Source organism: Sciurus carolinensis, chromosome 11 (genome assembly GCF_902686445.1).
Source record: "Sciurus carolinensis chromosome 11, mSciCar1.2, whole genome shotgun sequence".
Lineage (NCBI taxonomy): Eukaryota > Metazoa > Chordata > Mammalia > Rodentia > Sciuridae > Sciurus > Sciurus carolinensis.
Genome location: NC_062223.1, coordinates 77818236 through 77842453, shown reverse-complemented (window position 1 = coordinate 77842453; position 24218 = coordinate 77818236). Strand labels below are relative to the sequence as shown.

General features: G+C 54.2%; 1 protein-coding gene across 9 annotated transcripts in view; it reads left to right on the top strand.

Annotated features, from left to right (window-relative positions):
* The window catches only part of Gdpd5 (glycerophosphodiester phosphodiesterase domain containing 5), a 79311-nt gene that overhangs the window by 27695 nt on the left and 27398 nt on the right, over nt 1-24218 (top strand). For 7 of the 9 annotated variants that reach the window (XR_007104056.1, XM_047519015.1, XM_047519020.1 and 4 more), the window contains 2 exons: nt 619-701; nt 12814-12992. Coding sequence is in view for 8 of the 9 variants with exons in the window: in XM_047519015.1 (XP_047374971.1) it covers nt 12876-12992 (117 nt within the window). In the remaining variant the exon portion in view is untranslated. The remainder of the gene's footprint in view (nt 1-618; nt 702-12813; nt 12993-24218) is intronic. The other 2 variants (XM_047519016.1, XM_047519021.1) reach the window with 1 other exon arrangement.

The window sequence follows — 24218 nt, the reverse complement described above, 5'->3', positions numbered from 1 at the left end:
TAACAGCACCTCTGCAGCCTGCAGTGCTGACCCCAAGCCCCCTCCCCTCCCCTCTCTTCCCCATGTCCTGTGACTACCATCTCTCCTCCAAGTTCCTGGGCAGGGGGCTGCCCTGCTGGCTGTGGGAGCCTGGGATGGGGGAGGTGGTGCATGAGTCACTCAGGCACATAATTGCGGTGCCCCAGATCCCGCCTCCAGCCCACCAGCCCTCCCCCCTTCGGCTGCTTTGGAAGAACAGCTGGTCTGGCAGCTACCTCAGAGAATCAGGTCCCTGGCAGCAGGAAAGGGCCTCTGCCCCCAGGGTGGCTGGACTTTGGGTCCTGTTTCCGTGGGCCTGCAGAGGGGCACAGGTGGTTTGAGAAGCATGTTGTCCGGATTTGAGGTTGTTCTGGTTTGTGGGCAGCATGTGTGGAAGTAGGATTTCATGCCCCAGGTCCCATGGACTGGAACCAGATCAGTCACCAGATTCATGGCTTTCCCAGGGCAGGGACCAGGGTAACCCCATACCCAGCACAGGGTGGGCCCAGGCTGGGGGCTCATTAAGGGCAGGGTGTAGAGGGTAGAAAGCAGGGCAGGGTGATGACGATCTCACTGCATTTGTCCCCTTGTCCCCCTCAGGTGTTCCAGTGAAGTGACATCACCACCTCCGTGGACAGGACACCCTCAGGAGCTCAGCTAGCAGCCACTGGTACATCTTTCAGGTAAACAATAAAGAAAGGAAGGAAAAAGAGAGGAAAGAAGGTAGAAACTGGTTGCAGAGAGTGACCCTCGGCTTCTATGCGATGTCTGCCTCTCGCGTGAGGAAAAAACAGTTTATGGAAAAAAGGCAGGAGGAGTGGAAACTATTGACCCATTTGATAAGAACCGAAGCTCTGGGTGGAGTTGTCTCTTGCTTAGGACAATGTATGTGTGCCAGGTACTTGGTTAAAGGCCTTCCAGTACTAGTTCATTTAATCCTTACCATAGCCCACAGGGTTGGTGTCATTATCCCATGAGGAAACTGAGGCAGAGAGGTGTTAAGAAGCTTGCTCCATTAGGTAAGTGGGAGATCTGGGTCCCCAGCAGATGGTCTGTTCAAACCCCTGTGATTCGCTGTCTTGCTGGAGTCAAGTGGTAACTAAATTTCTTTGAACTCCAATTTGGGGTTTAATGGGCTTCTAATTCCAGGGAAGATTTGTGTTTTAAGAGAGAATTTAAATTTAATTTAGAACCCTAAAGATAACAGTGCTTCAGCCAAAGGAATGAATGGTGAATGGTAGGTAGCACTGGAGGCCTCGAGTCATGGAATTGGCTTGAACCTTTGAGGCAGGCTGGTTAGTTCCTAGGACATACTTCCTCAGCATTTGAGCAAGATCAGTTTTCTTTGGTCACCAAAGAAAGGAGTCATTTAAAGAGGTGAAGAAAAGTTTAGGTGCTCAGTTCTGAGATGTGCCCAGAAGCAGAGAGACTTCTGCTTCTTGCAGAACACTGTGAAGAAGAGAGATGTTAATGACTGGGATGAAATTAGGATCCTGTGTTAAACCTGTGGTCATTTTCACTAGATCTGGTGCAGAAATGTATGGATATCAGAGGTTTAAGAGAAATTTGTGGGGGAAAAGTACCTGAGACTTTTTTTTAGTAACCTAATTTTTTTCCTGTAAATTGGAAAAAGGCTAATTATTATTCAAAGGCAGACCGCAGACCAGGCTCAGAGTGGCTCTGCAGTCGTGTGGTTTATAGGACTCTGATTAGTTCCTTTTTTCCTTCCTTTGCACATTTCACCAGATTTTCCGTCAAGTACGTAGGCACCTCCTTGGTGTCAGGCCCAATGCAGGGGACACAGGTCCCCTACACAGCAACTTCTCCATCTGGAAGTGGACGGGAGTGGGGGGTATCTTTTGTCACCATCACTGGGCACAGGGCAGCAGACACTACGGGTCTTCAGAGAAGCTTGACCACATAGATCAGGAGCCTCAGCCTGGAGGAGCTCTGAGCCTGGGGGGCAGGGCAGCCATGGGTGCAGATGCTTACCAAGCACAGGCTGCGAGCATTCTCAAGAGCTCCGCCAGATGATGAGCGTGCAGTGGGAGGAGGCCCTGAACCTCTGGGGGAAAATCAGACTAAGCCTTGCACAGGGTCCATTAGTTCAGGGGGATGAGATTTGATTGGGGTAGGGGAGGGCTCTGCTGGCAGCTTGCCTGGCCTGAACACTGGCATGGAGGTGGGAGAGCTGGGTAGCCTGGTGTCCTTGGAGCACAGAGGTAGGAGGAGGGGAATGGGAGGTGAGGCTGGAGAGGTAGGTGTCAGGAGAAGGAGGCGAAAGGATTGCTTAGATGGTAAGACTTCCATCCCTGGGTCTGCTTGGGAAGCCTGTTTATTTAACAACTCTGCTAGTTTACATAAGTAAATAAAATAAATCACTGACCCCATTCTTACAGGGGTAAACACCAGGCAGAGACAAATCTGCCCTGGTGCAAGGCCCTGCTAGACTCAGCTTTCTCCTCCCCCACCCCATGCAGGTAGCCCCCTTCTCTTGGGCTCAGGGAGAAGCATCAGAAAAAGCCACCTCAGGCCCTGTGACTTAATCACTGGGCTCCTGGGAGAGGCCCCTGGAATCAACCTGAGGGCTAGAGGATGGTGTGTCTCCTCCCCAGGCTCAGAGGCTCATCCATGGGGCTCAGCCATGAGGCCCAGCCAGAGGCCTTAGGCGTGTCTGCTGGCCCTGCCTGTGCCAGGGACAGCCTGTGCCAGTGGGGATGGGGGGTGGGAGGGGGAGACCTTCCTACAATCCTGGTGGCTTAGAGGGAACCACCAGGTCCTGCGGAGACTCACTGGGAGTACACAAGCCTCTGGCTTTGCTGGGAGGCTGGGACCACCACTGGTTGCTGCCCAGCGGTCTCTGCAGGGGAGGGGAGGCTAGAGAGAATGGCTCCAGGATTTTGTTCATGCTGACATTTTATGGTTTAATAGTCCTAAGACCCCAATTGGATTATTCCGGGATTTCTCGAAAGTACACATCTTGGCTGAGGTAATTCTGAAACTGGTTTGGGGTGCTTGAGAGTTTGAACTCCGAGTTGCTCAGCTCTGCTCTCTGTGAGGTCAGGTCATTCTTGATGACTACTCACCCTAAGCTGACTGGAGAAAGAGAGGTCTGAACCTGGCCTCTGTCCAGGTGTGTCCCACACTTGCAGGTCTGTCCCCCAAGGGTCTTACCTGAGGGAGAGGCTCAGCAGACACCTGGTCCTCAACCTGGTGCTGGGTGAGTCCTCCTCCAAAACCCTCTACCTCCTTGTCTGTGAAGTGGGGATCTTGGTGATGGCCTGGGAGTTGTAACACTTCAATGAGGTGACATCTGTGGAAGCTCTTTGTAAACTGTAAGGCACTGTACCTGTGCCTGTGCCCGTGACTGTAGCCACTGTTGCTACAATGAGGTCGTCTCCCTGCAAGGAAGAGAGGTTCACATCTGAGTGCGGTGAATCCCTCAGCCCCAGCTGAGGTGGGAGGCCTCTGAAATTCACAGTGAGGGAGCAACAGAGCCAGAGGGACAGGACAGATGGTCCCCTGAAGGGGGAGTTTCAAGGAGGACACTGCCCCTTCCTGGGAGAGCAGGGAGCATTTCCTAGGGAGGCCAGCCAGGAGGGTGGGAGAACTGGAGAGCCCACTGCTCTGTGCCATGCAGGGGGACGACCTGGTCTGCTGTGGCTTCCAGCCCTTCTCCCCAGAGAAAGAACAGTCAGGGTCTCTTGGGACAGAAGTGTTGGGTAAATAGGAGGCCTTGGCATCATTGTGTAGAAGATGCATATTGACCCTAATTATGGCACGATTGATTCTCAGAGAGCTCTGGCCCTCAGCCCACAGAGTAACTTTTCCCCAAACAGTGAGCAGGTGTGATAAGGGCGGTTCCCACCTGGACTTTTCCTCTCTCTGAGACCTTCCACCCTTAGACCCGATCTTCCTTCACTCCTCCCTGTCTCCCCCTTCCCCGCCCCCGCTGCAACTGCTTCTGATACTTAATCTTCCTTCCTCTCCTAGGTCTGGCTGCTTTCTCTGCCAATTTCATTAGAATCTAGGGTTTTCTCTGAGGCACAGAGAGGTGGAAGAACTTACCTAAAGTCACACAGTGAGAGGGTGACAGCCTAGATGTCTGATTGGAGCCATCAAATGAAGCTGGCAATGGGAACATATGAAGATATGAAGTCTCTAAGCTGTGGGCCTGGGATTGGTTGGCCCCACAGTTCTCTGGGTGGACTTTTTAATAAGCCCCAGGGAATGGAGAGTCCCAGAGTCAATGCTATCCCCCAACCTCCAGCCCTGGTGCTGGGGCCAAAGATTTGTTTTAGAGGTTTGGGTTGTGTTTTGGAAAATGGCCTGGTTGGTGAGCTGTTTGGAGATGTTTTGCTGCCCCTGGCCCCTGTAGCACCACTGCATGAAGCCCAGATGGGACCTAACTTGGTGGCCAGAGCTGGGGATCCTGCTCCTGGAGCCCTGATCACTCCCTCTTGGCCTTTGAGGCTTACTCTGTGCGTCCCTGTACCTGGTGTGCACTCCCTTCTCCCCTTGGTGCTCTAGTTCCTTCCTTCCATCTGAATTCTGCTTAGCTCCCACCCCCTCCAGAAGCCCCCACACAGAGGCCAGTGCTCAGCCCAAGGACGCTCAGAGTTCTGGGGTCCAGAGGAGACCTGAACCATCAGGGAAGGCGTCCAGGAGAGGGGCTCCCTGCCTTGAGGTGAGGGGGGTTGCCAGGCCTTGAGGACAAGCACAGGGGCTCCCACTGGCACACGGGGTGGGAACGAGGGATGGAGGAACAGTGAGGAGGGCAAAGAGGAGCCCTAGCCATGCTCCAAGGTGTGCTCCCAGAGCTCTGTGTGAAGAGGTCTCGGTGGCCCTGAGCCTTTCATACCTGGGGGTTGCTCTGGGTGAAGTTTGTGTCATTACTGAGTGTGTTTATCCAGGGCACCTTGGTCACTACCAAAGATAGCAGGGGCCCTTGGGTGTGGCAGAGCCAGCTGGGGGCCCAGACTGAGCAGGCAGCTAACCTTGCTGTGCCCTCTGGCAGCTCTCATCAAGCTCTGAACTGGGCCCCAGGAGGGCGATTCACTGCCAGGACTACCAGTGATTTTATCCTAGGAACAGAGGGGCCCTTCCCCAGCTGGAGCAGGAAGGCCTGTAGGACATGTCCTTCTCTCCTTGAACACCCTCGCCTCTGCTTGCTCCTGGGGGTGAGGAGAGAGCTGGTGGCTAAGGGGTTTTAGAAACTGGGTGCTAGAAGGGCCCTTGGAGATCACTGGAGGTGTTCAAGGCCCCATATGTGGGAAAGCAAAGGCCCAGGGCTTTGTAGGTTACCAGTCTGCAGGTCAACCCAGCCTGTCGGGGCTGAGCTCAGCCTCAGACCTTTAGACCTGGGGCTGGGCTGGGGTTGAGGCCCCAATGAGGACAGCCAAGGCCAAGCAAGAAGAGGGGAGGATTTCCTCTGCTTGCTAACCTCCTCCCCTCCTCCCCGCTGGGGCCCTGGCAGGCTGCAGGAGAAGCCCAGGCCTCCCCCTCCCCCAGCCCTGGCACCCCACAGGGGTTTTTCCTCTTTCCTCCTGGGTTCCTGGCCTCACTCCCTGCCTGAACGTCCCCAGTGCCAACCAAAACACTAAGCTCTGCCCTCCGAGGTGCAGTTCACTGTTCCACAGATGCTGCAGCTGGCAGATGCAGGAGGGGATGGAAATGTGGGTAGACCTCCCTCTGCTGGTGCCATGAGAAGTCTGCCCTCCAGAGCCACTGGCCCTGGGTTCAAATCTTCCCTTCTCCCTGATTAGCCCTTCGGCCTCAGGCAGATTACTTAACTTCTTGCATGCTTGTGTGTGTGTGTGTGTGTGTGTGTGTGTGTGTGTGTGTAAGCGAAGGGGAGAGTGTTTAATTAATAGACTTTTTGGTTTATAGAAAAGTTCATTGGGAAGTACAGAGTTCCCCAGCACCCTCCTCCCCTCCCCCCCACTTTCCCCTGTTCTTCACATTTTGTATCAGTATGTGCACTTGCTACAATTGATACTGTTAACTTTATTACTAACTGAAGCCCATGGTTTACCTTAGGGCTCTCTTTTGTGTGCACATTCCCTGGGGTTTGACAGATGTGTGAGGATACCTATTCTGGGTCATATAGAATACCTTAACTGCCCTAAAACCCCCAGCTCAACCTATCTCTCCCTCCCTCCCCTTGAGCCCCTGGCAACCCCTGATCTTCTTGCTGCCTCTGTGGTGTTGCCTTTTCTAGAATGTCATATAGTTAGAGTCACACAGTATGTGGCCTTTTTAGATTGGCTTTTGTCACTCAGCAATATGCTTCCAAGTTTCCTCTGTGTCTTTTTGGGATTTGAGAGCTCATTTCTTTTTATCCTGGAATAACACTGCATTGTGTGGATGTGCCAGTTCATTCATCTATTCGCTCAAACCCTTATTTTTGATCTGTAGCACAGGGCCACGGCCCTGCACTTGGAAAGGTTGTCATCAGGAGAAAACACACAAGCAGTGCTCAGCTCGATGCCCAGCAAGCCCCCAGTGCCCCGGGTCCCCACCACATACCCAGCAAGCGAGTGACAGCACAGGAGCTGTAATCATTGTGACTGACAGTAATGACACTGTGCGAATGCTGGTTCCACCATTTCTGGAACACTTATTGAGTGCTTAAAATCTGCTAAAAACTGGGAACACAGTGAATGTCCTTGTACTAGTCAAGGGTTTGGGCTGCAAACAACAGAAAGAATTCAGAGTAATTTAAGCAGAAGATTTCCTTGGAAGGGAACAGAGCAGTTCCCAGAATCTGAGACCCTGGAGGTGTCAACCTGGTGAGGAATGAAGGGGGCCCAACTATAGCCCAGGACCCCAGGCCATCGTCCTTTCTGGTATAGGTGCCACTAGCCTGTAGCACCTTCACACGAGAGCAGATAGTCTTACGGTGACTATTTGCTTCCAGGACTTCCAGACCTGAGCACTTAAACAGTTTTACCCAGATAAAATCCACATACCATACAACTCATCTATTTGAAGTGCACAATTCAGTGAGTTTTAGTGTATTCAAAGAGTTACACAACTGTCCCCACTCTCTAATACAGAACATTTTCATCACTCTAAAAAGAAAGCGCCATATCCCTGTTATCAGCCACCCCCGCCCCGTTCCTCACTCACGCTCCCAGCCCGGCACTCACTAATCTACTTTCTGTCTGTATTTGCTTATTCCGGACTTTACTTAAAAGTGGAATCATATAATTTTAGCCCTTTATAATTGACGTAGAGTGTTTTCAAGATTCCTTCAAGTTGTTCAGCTTCATCAGATTTGATTGTAGACTTGGGCATTTTCACGCGCCACCCCAAGGCTCAGAGAGAGCTGGTGGCCTGTCCAGGGGAGACCAGGTAGAACCCAAGCCCTCACCCCTGACCTGAAACTCTGTCCACTCTCAGGAAAAACAGTAGGCAGCATGGTCTGGGAAAGTAAGGGCCTCACAGCCTGGCAGCCACGGGAAGGAGGAGGAGCTGGGATATAGTTTAGGTACATTCTGGGAGGGCAGGATGGCAGAGGACCCTGGAAGTGGGGACTCAGCCTCAACATCCTGCTTCAGCTCCATGTGGGCATTGGCTGCATCTCAGGCGTGACTCTGGAAGGTCTTTCCCTGTGCAAACAAGAGGCCATGGAAGCTCAGGGCAGGGGCCAGGAATTCAGACAGAAAACAGGACTTTGGGCTGGGGAGGGGCTTTCTTTTGTCCCAGAGCCAGCAGGAGCTATTGGCAAAGGATTTCTCAGGAACTTGGCTGGTATCAGCAGTCCTGGGAGGTGGCTTCAAGAGAGATCTATTGATGCCAAGTAATGTCATTAGCCTGACAGGAAGGGGAGGGGTGTTGATGGGCTGGGGGTGGGAGGGGAGAGTGCTGACTCTGAGAACGTGTCTGAGTGTCTACTCTCCAGTGTTTGAACTGCACATCTGTTAGCTGAATTTCTAGATCTTCCCCTGAAACATAGTCTAGGGAGCCCTTAGTGTCTCTTCTTCTTGCTTCCCTGTGCCCGTCCCAGGGGTCCTGGGGATAATCGGACCATCCCATGGAGGAGACAGGCATGTCAATGGTGTGTATGTGGTGTGCCCAGGTTAAGTAGGGGACATGTAGGGGTATGGGAGGCCAGGGGGCTCCAACCAAGCTGGGACTCAGGGGAGGTTCCCCAGAGGAGAAGACATCTGAGCTGAGACTCAAAGGATCAGGAAGAGTTAACCAGACAAGGGACTGAAGGTTCTGGAGAGGCCAGGTAGGAGAAGGGGCAGGGGCCAGATCCTGGTCATGTGGCTGGTGAACAATTTCACTCTGGATTCAGCAAGGAGGTCATAATGGAGGGACAGGGCCCATTCCAGGGACACCAGGGGAAAGAAGAGGCCTAAACCAGGGGAGTGGCTGAGGATGGTGAGAAGAAGGCCCGGAGGGGTGTTAGAAGCAGGCTGGGGATGGCGAGGAGGTCAGTGTGCAGAGTGAGTCCGCAGCAGCCTGGGTGTCACCCCCTGGAAACTACCAGGAGCCACTGGCTGTCTCTACCAGAGGCAGAGACTGGTGGCCTTGGCAGGGTCTGATAACTGAAGCCATGGGAGTAGACGAGATGTCCCTGCTGGGAGAACACACAGGAGAAAGAAAAGGGGTTTACAGTGTGGACAGGACGCACACCCACCTGGGGGAGCGGAGAGTTGTCCGCCAGGATGCGCTGAGTCCAGGGCCGAGGTGAGCCATGTGCTCTTCCACTTCCCTCTTTTCTAAATGGGAGTGGAATTTCCAGTCCCAGGTGGGTTGCAAGGAGGCAACTGGGGAGGGGCAGCAGAGGACGCATGGGCATCAGGCCCAGGGTCAGGGGCCTGGCGGTGGGTTCCTGCTCCCAGAACGCCCACTTGCTGAGCTTTGCTCACTGCTGTGCTACCCCACTCGGACACCTTTCTGCCCATCCAGCAAAGCCACAGCAAAGGCAGTTGTCCCTTTTACAGACTCAGAAGACAAGGCCCAAGGAAAAGCCCTGAGCAGCCCCACCATAGGTCAAGTGGGTGGCCAAGGAAGGACGAATCCAGGCTTCTTTCTCCATTCTCCTGCCTGGGGAGGTGGGGCAGACAGGGCAGCAGATATGACAGTAGAGGCTCTAATCTTGGGGTATACAGCCTGAGACTGGGCTCCCTGGCTATGGACGCTGGCCCTCTCTGGAAGGCCAGAAATGTGGAAACACAAACGTAGGCACATGAAGGTCTCGAAATCTTCAGGGATATTGGGAAGCTGATTTCACTTTTCCCAGTACATCCCCACTCTGGCCTCCCTAACCCCATGGGAGCCATGAAGCTAAGCCAAGCGCAGCAGCATCCCTACCCCATACTGCCCGCCAGGCTCTGGGCTCAGCTTGGCTCAGGGAAGGCCCCACAGCTGCACTATATTCCACATGCCTCTCCAGGAGCCACTGGGACAGAGGCTGCACCAGACAATTCCCAGCAATTGGGAGGCTCATGGTCATTCAGTATTCCCAACAAGCCTCCAATGCATCGTCCCCTGGGACCAGAGGCTATAATCCCTAGGCTAAGGTTAGCATTGATGGTGGGGTTGGGGGAGGGAGTAGGAGATAGGCAGAGGCCCTGGCGAGGCCCAGAGAAGAAGCAGTGAGTGGGCCCAAAGCCCGGTGTTCTCCAGTGGGGCACTCTGGCCGCAGGTGCTTGGAGAGTAGCATCTTAGGAGCTCCTCATACAGGCTCTGCTCTGCCCTTCCTCAGGAAGCAGGCCCTGATGTTCCTGCATGTGGCAAGTGTCCACAGTCCCCCACTCCTCCCCATCACATGCTGCCGCCTGTGGCACTTACAACACTGGCCCAGAAGCAGTGGAGCCCTGGTTGCGAATGTTCCCTCCGAAGGGCCAGACAGTAAGTATTTTGGGCTTTGCAGGCCATATGGTCTCTGTGGCAACAACTCAACTCTGCAGTTACAGCTAAAGCAGGCACAGACAATACATAAATGACTGAGTGTGGCTGTGTCCAATAAAGCTTTATTTATGGACACCGAAATTTGACTTTCATCTAATTTTCATGTCTTACAAGATATTCTTGTTGTGATTTTGTTCCCCAACCATTTAAAAATGTAGAAAACACTCTTAGCTTTTGAGCTATACCAAACAAGGCAGCAGGTGGGGTTTGGTGGCCTCTGGGTTAGATTGCCAACCCTGGGCTTAATGAAAGGCCCTTGCAGCCAGATTGCCTGAGTGTGAATTCTGGCTCTGCTGTGTGACCTTTGGTAAGTAGCTACATCTTTCTGTGCTTCAGATTTCTCATCTGTAAAATGGGGATGGTAATGATAATACTTTGGGAATATAAACTGTTGGGACCACTGTGAAGAATAGTTTGTCACATCCTCAAAATGTTAAATGTAAGCCAGGCACACAGATGCACACCTATAATCCCAGCAATGCAGGAGGCTGAGGCAGGAGGATTTTAAGTTCAAGGCCAGCCTCAGCAGCTTAGACCCTATCTCAAAATTTTTAAAATGCACTGGGAATGTAGCTCAGTGGTAAAACACCCCTGGGTTCATTCCCCAGTACAAAAATAATAATAATAATAAAGTTAAACCTAAGAGTTACCATCGACCAGCTAATCTATCCCAAAGTAATCAAGAGAAATGAGAACGTATATCCACACAAAAACAGATTCATAGCTCTGTTATTCAGAGCAACCAAAAAGTTGTGACAAACCAAATTGTCCATCTACTGATGAAAAGAATAACAAAATGTGGAATATCCATACAGTTGAATATTATTCAGCTATAAAAAGGAACGGTGTTCTGACCCGTGCAACAGGATGAACCTTGAAAACATCAAAGGAAGTAAGCAACACATGGAAGGTCACATGTTACATGCGAAATCTCCAGAATAGGCAAGTCCTTGGAGACAGAGAGTGGTTGCGGGACCCAAAGGCAAGCTAGGGTAAGTGGGGGACCTGATTGCTAATAGGTATGGGGCTTTATTGTGATAATGAAAGTGTTTTGGAGTTAGGTAGTGGATGGTTGTGCAACTTTGTGACTATAGTAAAAACTGGAGATAATGAACATAGACTTGGACAATGTGAAAAGGTGAATTTTACAGCATGTGAATTATGTCTCAATAAACAGCGATGATACTTCCTTCCGAAGGCTGCCAGTAGCTCCTAACACATGGCAAGCACCTGGAACAGTACCTGACTGACTGTTCCAGGGCCTAGGACAGGGCCTGGATCAGAACATAGAGTTTTGAGTTCTGGAGTCTCACAGACCAGGGGTTGAGTTCCTCATTGCAAAATGTAATTGTCAATAATAAATACCTCATGATAATTGAGGCTTGGGATGAGGTGCCTCAAGCCAATTTCACCTGGTTACACTTGACCAACACTGGTCCCAGAAAGCCAAGACCCCTGCGGGTATCTCCAGGGTGCCAAGCAGCCTGGGGCAGTGGCATTTCAGCCCTCAAGATACCTGCCATTGTTGGGCGTGGTGGCACACATGTAATCCCAGCTGCTCTGGAGGCTGAGGCAGGAGGATCATGAGTTCAAAGCCAGCCTCAGAAACTTAGCGAGGCCCTAAGTAACTTAGTGAGACCCTGTCTCTAAATAAAGTACAAAAAAAGGGCTGGGGATGTGGCTCAGTGGTTAATTGAGCCTGGTTCAATCCGCAGTACAAAAAAAAAAAAAAAAAAAAAAAAGATAACTATTGCTCCACCAGCCTCCCACAGGCTGGGGCCCCTGCGCCTGGAGAAGGAACACTTTGGGGCACTAGAGCAGATTCCTAGATCCACCATTCCCAGCCTTGTGACTGCAGGCCAGGCACTCCCCTTTCTCTCTCTGAGCCTCATTTGTTCAACTGTCAATGGGTTTAGGACACTACCTGCCACTTCAGCTTATTATGACAACAAGGTAGAACAATGGATGTAAAGCATCACCACAGGGACTGCTGCATTTAAGTGCTCTGTGCATATCAGCTTTTATGATAATGTATTTGAAAGTGTTTATTTTGAAAGTCTACTATTGCTAGGCACTGTTCCAGTTACGGAGGATAGAGCAGGGAATAAAATAGACAAAAATCCTGCCTTCGTGAAACTCATAATGGGGTAGGCAGAAAAGAAACAAAATAAGCAAGGAAATTACATTTAAGAATATGATTGAGCCAAGCGTGGTGGTGCATGTCTGTAATCCCCAACCACTTGGGAGGCTAAGGCAGGAGGATCAAAGGTTTGAGGCCAGCCTCAGCAACTTAGCCAGGCCCTCAGCAACTTAGTGAGTCCCTATTTTAAAATAAAAAAATAAAAAGGGCTGGGGAAGTGGCTTAGTAGTAAAACCCCCTTGGGTTCAATCCCTGATACCAAAGAAAAATAAAAAATAAAAAACATGATTGAGAAAATAAAACTGAGAATGTGGGAGGGAGCTTAGGGAATATGAAGAAGGGTTCCAGTTTTGTGGAATGTCATCTGAGGAAGTCTCACTGAAAGAAGACATTTGAGCAAAAACCTGAAGAGAGGAGGGGAAAGAGGAAGCCAGGCAGGTTTCCAAGGGAAGAGCATCCCAGGCAGAGGCAACAGCGGCATGCTGGGCAGGTACAAAGAACAAGGAAGAGGTCAGTAGGACTGGAGGAGAAAGAGTAGGGAGGATGAGGTCATGGTGGGTGTCCGGGGACAGGTCTGGGGACTGCAAGTGTGGGCTTGACTCCAGGTAGGACAGGACCCACTTCAGGGCTTTGATCAGAGGCTGGCCTCCCTGACCTCGGCTGCAATGACTCTTTCAGGGTTGCGTCCATCTCCTCGCTCCTGCCTCACAGCTCTGTGCTTCCTCCAGCAGGACCGCCAGCGGCCTCCATGGGTGCTTGAGGGCTGGGCGCCAGGGCGGCGGGCACGAGCATGGTGAGACACCAGCCGCTGCAGTACTACGAGCCCCAGCTGTGCCTCTCCTGCCTCACCGGCATCTACGGCTGCCGCTGGAAGCGCTACCAGCGCTCTCATGATGACACCACACCGGTGAGCCACCCTGGGACGCAGTCTGAGGGACCCAGCAAGCCCAGCCAGCTCAAGGGCCCAGGGCGATGGGGTGTTACCTGTATTTCTCCTGGGGGGTTCTGGACAGGTCAGTGACCTTTCTGGGTTTGTTTCTTCCTCTGTAAGTTGGGCCTGTAGTGATTTCTGAATCTACTTGGCCCAGTGGACGGGCAGGTGCTCACCTGTCCTGATGTGGCTAGTTGTTAACTTTCCTCTGATGTTCTGGGGGCACACAGAGGGTAAGGTCATCCCAAGGGGAAAACTTCCCAGCTTCCAGCCCTGGCAGGTCTGGAAGGCAGACAGGTGGGAGTTGGCAGGAGGCTGAGGAGGTAGGCCCAGCCATCCTGGAGCCTGGGAGCTGGCAGGGCCAGGGCCTGGCACCAGGGTCCAGTCACAAGAGCCCCTGGCCTGCTAGATCTGGCAGCAGGTGCTGAGCTGGATAGAGAAGGCCTCCCCCAGCGGCGGCCTTCCCAGGCTTCCCAGGCTAGACCCCCGCACTCCTGCCCCTGGGGCGCTATCAGCCGGTAGATCTAGTTTCTTCTCTGAAGGAACCCAATTCCTGTGTGGTGTTTATCTAAAAGCTTTGCTGCCTAGAGAACAACTTTCCTCCTCCCTCCTGCTTGTCTCAACAAAGAAGCCAGCCTGGTAATTCAGTCAGCCCCAGGCGAGCCTCGGTACCTAGGGAGGCTGCCGCCCAGGTCGGAGGCTAAGTCAGCCATGCTGTCTGGAGGCAGAGGTCAGGCTATCTTGTCTGCCCGTCTGCCCCCTTCTGCCTCTGCTGGTGAGGGACACAGTGCTACACTGAGACAGGAGTCTGGGTTCATAACTCCCAAACCACCAGAGCAGCCACCAGGCCTTGCCCGTGTTCCCATTCCCAGCACAGAAAAGACAACATGGCCAAACTGAGGCCAGGGTGAGGCTGAGTCCTGCTCAGGGCCTCGAAGCAGGCCCTGGCAGTCCTGGGATTGGAGCTCCCAGCCTCCCCATCGAGGCCCCAGCCTAGGAGGCTTTTCCCACTGATAGACAGGATTTCCTCACAGGGCCGCAGGTCAGTGACTGATCCCAGATGGACTAAAGTCCAATTGTGCCTCTCCCATCCATACCTTGTCACCTTGTGCTGCCTCACCTGGGAACTAGAGGTGATGACACCCTTCTCATGGCCAATGGTGCGAGATGAGGGAAATGAAGTGACCAGTGACCAGCTCTGTGGGCCAGCACTGTGCCGACACACACCATCCCTGTTCCTCTCAGCAGACCAAAGTCCCATATCCCCCTACCCCAGCAGTGACCCTGGGGGTAGATCCAGCGGCTGTGGGGACGTGGGTGGAAAGACAGCAGAGGCAACCAGGAGGCAGAGGATGGCTGAGCTCCAAGCGGAAAGCCCCTGGCCATCAGTGCAGTCCTGGAGGGAGGTGCTCTCCCAGGACACGGCGCGCCCCTTGGCAGGCCCAGGCCAGCCTATCTCGGCTGTGGAGTCAGAAAGTGGTGGGTCTTGGCTGTGGCTGGCACAGGGTTCCTGGTGGAGGAAGTGACCCGAGGCTGCACATGGGAGCTGAAGTGGGGCTGGCTCTGGGGATGCTGGGGTCTGGGCCGAGGGGCAGGGCCAAGGCTGAAGGAGCCACAGGAAGCCCAGGACAGGCTGGGCCAGGATCAGGGCCGGGAGCGGGGGCTGCAGGCCTCAGAGCTGAGGGCGAGCGTTTCCACCCCTCCCCATGGTCCCTGCTTCCACAAATGGCTCTGTACGTCCTTGCTCTCTTTTCTCTTCTCCCATTCAGCCTGACAGCTGGGCCAGGCTGGCACAGTGATGGGAGGTGCAAAGCAGGGGCTCCACGAGTCCTGCTGAATGGCGGTGAGAGGCCTCTGTGGCCAGGGGAGCGTGAGGAGGGAGAGGAGCTGCCTGAGGAGAAGAGGCCTCCATGCGGGCAGGTGGGGCCATAGCAGCCACCGCCACCTTCCCCTGCTGGGAGAGCTCAGGGGCGCAGGGAGTGGCCTGAGGAGCACTGATGCCAGGCTGGGACCCTGCGTTCTCTGTTGGCATCCCTCGTGGGGACCCAGTGGGGACAGGGAGGAGCCCTCTGCATCCCGGCTGCTCTCCTTCCCGCCTGCCCGGGGCCGGACAGTCCTACTTCCTCCAAGCCCTGCTAATGCTGCCCCTTCCCAGGACACACACTGGACAAATACAGAAACAGGAAACAGGGGACCTCAGAGGTGAAGTGACGTTCTCTCCTGCCCCCTGCACAGAGGGAGTGGAGGAGCCTTGGCAGCAGGAGGCCGGCTCACTGACATCCAGGAAGGGGAAGTGAAGCTTTTTATAACCGAGGATAATTAATTGGTTGTTGTCTGTTACTCGTTACTCTAATACTACCAATTAAGGACTTGATAGGACAGGAGACTGTTCTCAGGCTGTCCCTTCACTGGGTCCCCTGAAGACTGTATCTGCAGGAGTGAGCACAGTGGCAAACCCAGCCTCCCTGCAACAGGAGGGATATAGGTCAGATACCTGGAGGAACTTCCCAGCCAGACTCTGAAAGAACAGATTATGATCGTCAGCTCTCTAGCACTTACGCAGTCCGTTTGCCTTTTGAAGGCTGTTATAATCTTAATCGGTTCCCTCCATCTTACAGACAAGGCTCCAAGAGGAGTGCCTTATTCAAGCTGAGGGATGAAAGGCACAGCCTGCACTGCCCCCCTGCTCAGACCCCTAGCCTGTGTCTTCTGCCCTGTTGCACAACAGATAGTCTTTTCTGGGACGACTGGTTGCTTATTCAATGAACAGATCTGGTACCTGCTCTGGGCTCTAATAGGTGCATCAGACCTGGTTCTCCCCTCCCTGTGGGGCTCTCAGACTGTGGGGAGCAGATGTGAACCGACACGGCCAGACCACCCAGGTGACCATGGCTGGAGAGTTGCCTAAGCTGCAGCTGAGTCAGCTCCAGCTCACCCTAGTGGGAGTGTCCAGGGCAGGGGCAGCTGCGTGTGCTGAGAATGTATTGTGTTTGGGAACTGAAAGTAACTCAGCCCCAGTGTGACCAGGTGTGAGGAGGGGTCAGGCCTCACTAGGTGGGCCTAGCCTTCAGGCTGCGCTGAGAAGTCTGGACTTCAGTCTGGCCTGTGGGCGCAAGAGGGGACTGGGCCTCAGAGGTGTGGGGAGGCACTTGAGGGTATAGGCAAGGGGAGGGGTCCAGAGACCCCTAGAAGGTGTGATCAACAGACTGAGAGAAAGGAGCCTCTGAGGATGACTTCCACCACGCCCTGATTGCAGCCTGGGTAAGAGGAGGCCATTTCTAGAGTTGGGAAACCATGCTGTGCCCCAGGAGGGAGGGAGTGCCAAGGGGTGGAAGTGAACCCAGCCCTGGGAGCCCCCCTCCCATGGTGGGATATGAGGGGCTCCTCCTGCCTCTGTACAGAAATCCACCGCACATCCTTCCCCTGCGCCTCCATGCCAGCCACCCAGCTTCTCCCCATAATTGACCCTAGTTCCAGATAACAGCACCTTGACGTTGTTCCTGTCCTTCCTTCTCCCTGGAACGCCATCCTCTCTCCTCTCTGCCTCTTAACTGTGGCAAATGCCCCCAGCGCCCTCTACCAAAATCAAGCCAGCTCTCCTTTCTCTCCCTCCCCTGGGCTCCCACAGCACTTTGGGCCTGTGCTGGCCTTGAGTACTGTGATTCAGGATTGTTTTGAGGGCGGGGCCTGGGGCTACTCCCTCCTGGTTTGTGGAGGGAATGACTAGAAGGATGATGGGCTGGAGAGATGACCCGCAAATGAGGAAGCCGTCAGGGAGTGCCTGCCATCTTGCAGTGAGGGCCCCACGAGTTCTCTGGTGTCAGGTGGTCAGCAGTGGGACTTCCCAGGTCACCCTTGGAGCTGGGATGGAGCTCTACAGGTGGGTAAGAGGGAGTGGGAAAGGGGTTTCCTAGCTGGCCACCAACCCCTGTCCTACCAACCATGTGGGTGTGTGTCCAGGATGTGGACGCATTCAGGAATAAGGGCAGCTTGGCAATGAAGCCATTTTGAGGTAGGCTTTAGCACATGATCAGATTCAGCCAATGCAACTAGGTGCTGCTGGCCAAGGGAGCTGCAGCCTGATCTCTGCCCTGCCTCTGCCTGGGACCAATGCGGGCAAGGGCTAGACCCTCTGGGGCCTCAACTTGCTTGCAGATTAAAATCCAGTGGTACAAATCCATGCTCTGGGGATCCAATTAGATTACTGATGCAACTGTGCCTCTGGTCTTGTATAAGAAGAGACCATCTTCCAACCTTGGGGACGACCCACCCTCCCTACAAACTTTCAAGGGATGTCATTCTCTTCTCTGGTGCTATGGAGAAAGGGACCCTGTAGGAGTGAGGAAGGAGCTCTGGGTTTTATTCCCCCACTGAAGTGGGGTGGTAGCAGCCATGCAGGGTTGCAATAAGGAGAAGATGGAGTTGTACTCCACTGGGAGCTGAGGGCTTGTGACTGCAGTGAAGCCATGCTACCACTGGCCTTTGGAACTCCGCATCCCACGTAGCTCCTCTCAACAATACTGGCAGCACCTGTCATGGCTTCGACACACCCAGGGGAAGCAGCCTGTGGGTGATTCTCCATGAATGTAGGGAGAATAGATGGGCATCAGCAGGGGCTGCAGCCTCCACTCTGGAACCTGGGCAGGGTGAAGCCCCTTCCTGGTTCTTCTGTGCCTGTGCACATCTCCTGGGGGTTGATGTAACCCAAGGGATGGGTGGGAGGGACCAGAGCTCCTGGCTGGGCCTGGTTTCATCCTCCTGCTTGGTGAGCTGCTCTGAATGCACCCCAGCAGAGGCCAAGACAGACAGAGGCCTAATTGCCTGGCATTTTGTAGCCCTGAGAAATAAATCCAGCCTCTTAGGCTGCCAGGAGCTGCCTGGGGGGTGGGGATTCTAATAATCCCTTTCCCAGCTTGGCCCTGATGCTGCAATATATCTCAAACCTGCCTGGGCTGCCCCCTCCCCCAAATCTCCTGGGTCAGGGCCAGGGCAATCCTGCCAGAGGCTGCCCGTCTCCCCTTCCAGGAGCTCCCCACACCTTCCCAGCTGGCATTTCCTAGGCCTTTCCCCTGTATCTATTCCCCCCTTTGGAATTTGGTGAGCATGAAACAGTCTGACAGTTGGAGGAGCTGGGGTGCCCCAGATTTGGCCCGCATGTGGGCAGACTCAAGAGTGTTGGCACCCCTCAAGCTCCATCTCCCAGTCCCTCAGCTGCTGGGAGCTGGGACCACTGGGGAGGCCCTGGGGGCTGGCTCAGTTGAGGGAGAAGGAGCTGAGCTGTGCAGAGCTGGCTCGCAGGGGCGGGACCCCAGGACAGACAGGGAAACCTAGACACAGCCTGCACACCTCCTAGAATCTACCATGTGGGAAATTGATGTGGCTGTTGTCCCAAGTATCACGGTGGGGTAGGGACAGCTGAAGCATCCATGTGACAAAAGTAAAATTAGATCCCTGCCTCTTACCTCACACCAAGATAAATTCCAGATGGATTAAAATGTATTTTTTGCCTGGTGCAGCAGTGCACGCCTATAATCCTAGTGATTCAGGAGACTGAGGCAAGAGGGTCACAAGTTCTAGGCCAGCCAGGGCAACTTAGACCCTTTCTCAAAATAAAAAAGTAATAATAAAAATAAAAAGAACTGAGGTGTAGCTCAGGGGTAGAGCACCCCTGGGTTCAATCCCCAGCACCAAAAGAATTAAACAAGCTCCATCCCTGGAGCTACTGAGCAGGAGTAGGCTGGGCTCCCATCCCCAGGGCTGCAGACAGAGTCTCCGCCTGGGGTGGGTACAGGCAGGGGAACAGCTCTGAGCAGGACAGCACTGGTTGAGAATTGCACCTCTAACAGCCTTACTTGTTCCATTCTCATTATCCCCAGGATTGGAATCATCTGCTTTCTGCTCAGTCACCAGTGCAGGTTGCTCAGGGAGGCCTGATTTATCTCCAAGCAGCCAAAGCCCATCAGGCTGGCCTGGAGAGGGCTCTGCACGTGTGGGATGTGTGGAGGAGCGTCGTGGGAGACTCGGGGAGCGCTGAGCTTTGGTTTGATGTGGGGTGAGGTAGGGGTCTACTTGGATTTTCACCAAGTGCATATTCATGTGTTCCAACACAATCTGCTGAATTCTCGAGATGCCATTTCTGCACTAATTTACTGATGTGCTAATCCCATGCCCATGTTTCCAGGCTATTCTACTTCGGGATCTCAGTTTCTCCATTTCTTAGTTAGACCTTCAGGGGACGAGGGGAGATGATGAAATCTTCTGAAATCTTGTCTAACTCTGAAATTCCAGGGTCCCGCTGGCACTGACTGTGACTTGCAGTGTGACCTTGGGCAAGGCCCTAACCCTCTGAGCTTATTTCCTCTGTGGCCAGACAAGGATAATTACATGTCCTGCTCCTTGTTGCTTTGAGACAGTTGGGGATGGTGGAAGCACCCAGACCTGGATGTGAATTCTGGCTGTACCCATCCAGTTTGCCCATTGTGACCTTGGGCCAGTTGCTTCTCCTCTCGGACCACAGTTTCCTCAGACTTTATCACCTGCTTTTGTAGAACTTCAGGAATTCAAGAGATGGAGAATGCCAGCCCGCAATGGGGTGAAGAGCTCATATGGGGTCTGTCCTCCACAAGGATGCAGCGTGGGAGAGGCACAGCAAGGCCTCGGGCTAGGGCCTCCTTCCTCTTCCTCAGTGCCGGCCTGACCTGTGTCTGGCTGCCCGTGGCGCCCACCCTGGCTGGGGGCAGGTTATCAGGCTTGCTGTCCTCAGCAGCAGGAGAAAAATTTGGTGCAGAGCAGGCAGGGGGAGGGAGAAGACTCGATCACTGTCTTCACATAATTAAAGGGCTGTCAGACGCCAAACGATAATTATAGGAACGATGGTGGATCTGGCAATGTACGGCTTACATCTGTAATAGCTGGGCCCAGCCGCCCTCCTGTGAGGTGGTGGTGATATCATCACTGTGAACAGAGGAGGAAGCTGAGGTCTGAGGTGCTGAGTGCTGGGCCCACAGCCGCGCAGCCCCTGGGTAGAAGGGCCCAGATTAAAGCCCAGTTCTGTGTTAGAGTCCCCCATTCCTTGGCCATTTGACCTGAGCATTTCTTGCCCTTTTGGCTGGATTTGTTCTCTGTGTTGTCAGAGACCCACAGGAGCCAGCAGTTTCAGCTGCACTCAGTGCAGGGGTGGGGGAGGGGAAAGGAACCCCCTGCCCGCCAGGGCCCAGCGCTCACGTGAGCCCTCACAGCTCTGCACAGCTCGCCAGTGCTGCTGTCCCAGCTCCAAGAGCAGGAAGCTGAGGCTCAGATAAGATGAACGTCTACCCAAGGTCACTTAGCAGTGGCCAGCCCTGATTTCAAACCCAGTGTTGCTGGGCTCCCTAGCCCCCTCCCCCTGTCAGGTTGGGAGTCTTAGAAGTCAGAGTTTTTGGTCCAGAGGACCAAGCTGCCTCCCAAAGGAGCTCTGTCCCTGGAGCTACTGAGCAGGAGTAGGCTGGGCTCCCATCCCCGGGGCTGTAGGCTGTTTCCGCCTGGGGTGGGTGCCGGCAGGGGAACAGCTCTGAGCAGGACAGCATTGGTTCAGAGAGTCTGTGATGTTGCCAGGGTGGTCCTGGCAGTTCCTGTCCTGTCCTGTCCTGGCTCTGTCCAGACCACACAGTTCTGCTCTAGGTTCTGTTTGGGGACTCAGGAGAGGTGCTGTATACCCTACAGTGTCCCCAGCAGTGGCAGGGCAGCTGTGTGCACCCCGGCCTGGGGCAGCAGTATGGAGCAAGCAGGAGCCCATAGTGCGTGGCTGCCAGCAGTAGCGGGGCTGTCCCACCCCGGCAACAGCGCCCACATTTCCTGTGTGGGACTGGGGTTTGCCACAGCAGTTGAGCTCTCTGACTGTGAGACTCACTGCTAATAAGCTCCTTTTGCTTATTATTATGCAGAAGACCCTGAGTGGGAGGGACAGAGACAGGGAGGGAGAGGATGTGACCATCAGCAGGAGGCAGGGTGGAGGAGCAGTGGTCTTCCGTAAACTGGTCCACTGTGGCCAAGATTGTGACAGAGGTTATCATCTCCTGGAGGGTTAAGGCGAGCAGGGAGGAGGTGAGGCAGCCATCTGGACTGAACACCAGTAGCCTCTGGGAGTGGGGCCTCTGGGAGTCTCTAACGCAGCCACTGGGCCTCAACCTTGTCCGCTGGGAACAGGGCTGCAGCATCCTACCCACCCACAGACAGTGCGCTTTCCTGCCCTAGCTCCGCTCCTCCTGGCTGCTCCACATGCAGCCTCCAGCATACTCCCGCCGAGGCCTGGGTGAGCTCTGGAATTGCTGACCCTGTGAGGGGTGGCTCCCTTAGCTCTGCTTAGCTGTCCGGCTCAGCCTTTGTCCTGCTCCCTGGCTGTTGACAGGGCTCTGAAAGGAAGGAGAGTGGGCTTGTGTCATGGGAGTCCCTGCCCTTGGTTCTCTGGGCCCCTGACCTGAGCATAAGTCTGGAGCTTGAGTGATGGCCTTGTCCTTCAGTGGCCTTGAGCATTCCTGAGACACAGTCCCTTCTTCAGTTCCTCCCACTGTATCTGAGGGCCCCCTTATGCCATCTCTGCCCTGAAGGAATCCGAAGTGCAGTAAACCGACCCTTATTATGCACATACTGTATGCCACTTGAAGTACATCGGCTCATTTAACAGCACCCCTCCATAGCAGGGATTACCATTCCCATCTTTTAGGTGAAAACTCCAAGACTCAAGAGCTAAATGACTGGTCCAAGTGGCAGAGCCTGGGATTTAGAGGTCATGCCCTTTCCACAGTGATTGCTGTTCAGGATCAAATTGGTAGGTACCAAGAGTCAGAGCAGGTTGCTCAGGGAAGGCAAGTCTTTGGGGGCAGGAGAGAGCAGAGGTGAGGCCTGGGGTAGAGCCTGCAAAGAGGGAAGGGTGAGGCCAAGCTGGACCTGGGATGGCCGTATGCGTCCCGGAGGGTAAGGGTAGGTTTGAGGTAGCCAGTTTGGGACTGCCTCTGTCAGGACTCCAGGGTTCCTCAATCCGCCCCCACCTGGTGACCTCTGTGACCTCCACTCGCCCATGTTGAACCTTTATGCAAGTGATCAAAAGGCTCGCCTTCAGCCACTTGACTGCCTTCTGTCAAAAGTCGTCATCCTGAATCCGCACCTGCATGGAAACCACAGAGCGAGAGGTGCTTCTTGGCACGGGGCGTAGCACTACTTGCTCAGCTGTGTGTGGGGATCCTTCTCTGAGCCTCGGTGAGCTGGAGACACACCCCCTAAATAAGTCACTGCACTAAATAAGTCACTGCCGGCACTGTGCAGGCTGCGGGAGTTGGGGAGGCAGTGCATCGCCATCCCTCTGGCATGGCAGTGGCCTCAGGAGATCAGTTGGGGCAGTGATCCCTGCTGCCATCCTCTGGGAGCAGGGTCAGATTGGCGTGTTAATGGTAGAGCGGGCACAGGCTTTTTTCCTCCATAGCACGCCGTGACAAGGACCATTAGTGCCATTTGGAACCTCTTTATCAGCGGAGCTACACACGGGCTGCTTCCTCCTGTCCTGCCTTCTCCTTCCCCTTTGTTCCAACCCCTGCCATGCAGTTCTTCCTCTGATTGTTCTCAGTGAACCCCTCCTGCCCTGCCTCCCTCTCTACTGCATGGGCCTCTTCATCCCCCTCCACAGGCTCCCTGTAGCCACCCGGCCTCCAGCTCCCAGCTCCCAGGGCTTTAATCCCCAGCCCCCCGCAGCCCCCACTCAAGCCCCTATTCTGAAAATGGACTTCCTAGTTCCTTGTTGCTGAGGCCCTGTCCCCATCCCTGCCATGCCTGGGTGCCTCACCTACTTGTAGGCTTTAATCTTGTCACGCTGGTCAGTTCCTAGGGGCAGGAATGCAGCCTCTCATTCTTGCCCTGTCCTGCTTCAAAGTAAGGATCTGGCCAAGTGTCGTGGAGCACAGGACCCCTGGGGGCCTCCTGACACCTGCAATGCCTGCGGTCTTCCTGGCTACCTGTCAGTGTCGCCCTGGGTCCTGCGTCACACTTTTCTGCCAGATGTCTTCCCAGCACCTGCAACAGGTGCTCTACTATTTCCACTTCCAGGCTACTTGCTCCATCCCAGGCTGAGGCTCCTCGTCACCTGAGGCCACTCTCAGAGCCTTGTCTTCTGCTGCAGTACAGCAAGCCCTGTAGACAGACGGTCACACAGCAATGCCACCTTAGTCTGGGATTAAGTGCTTCTCTGGAGGGTGGGGCAGGGTGTTCAACCCCCAGTGAAATCTCTCCTCACATCAGGGTAGGAGAAAAGGTGCTTCCTCACCTACCAGTTCCTCATCAAGTCTTTCTTGAGTTCCTCCACTACCTGGGGATATGAAGACGCCAGCTCCTCAATGTGCTTACATCCAGTGGGGAGAGCAACACACAAAATCCTAGACCTGCGGGCTCTACCGATGCTGGGGTGGGTGTGAGAGTGGTGGGGCTCCAGATGGGATTCACCCTGTAGGACAGGGATGGCCTCAGGGAGGAGAGGCCTCTGTACTGAGGAGGGGAAGACTGCTTTCCAGGGAGGATGTGGCTCATGTAAAGATGCAGACGCGTGGGGCTGCAGGTGCAGAGGTTGGCCTGGTACGTCAGGGTCTGCGGAGGAGCTTGCACAGTGGGGAGTTTGATCTGGGGCATGATGTGACCCAAAGGGAATGAGACTGGAAGATGTGGCCCACTCTGTGGGAGACCCAGACACTAAAGCTGGCCTGAGAGCTGCCAGCTGGGCCCTGCAGGAAATAGGGACTGTTATGAACAAATAAGAATTTGAGGCAACAGCAGAGACCCTTAGAAGGATGAGACCTGAGGTGCCAGGCCAGCCAGGGTGGAGTCAGGCTTAGCCCTGGCGGTGTGGGCCAGACCCACAGCCTGGCCATGGGAAGCAAGACTGAGCTACCACCCTTCTCTGCTCCCCAGACCGTCTTAGTGGTTCCCTGACCATGGGTCCCGGAGTTCAGTTCCCCCAGGAGGGCACATGGCCTGCTCTGCTTCTAACCAAGGTTTCCGTTCCTAAGCAACGCTTGGCTTGCCATGCCTGGAGCTGGGCCCGTGCCTGTCTATGCACAGGTGGGGCAGACACAAGTGGCCTATTCAGAGAAGCTGTCCCCACCCTAAACCTGCTGGGAGGACTGGGTTTTAGAGCATGGTCACCTTCTTCTGTTTCTCTTCAAGGAGGGGTTAAGCAAAGCA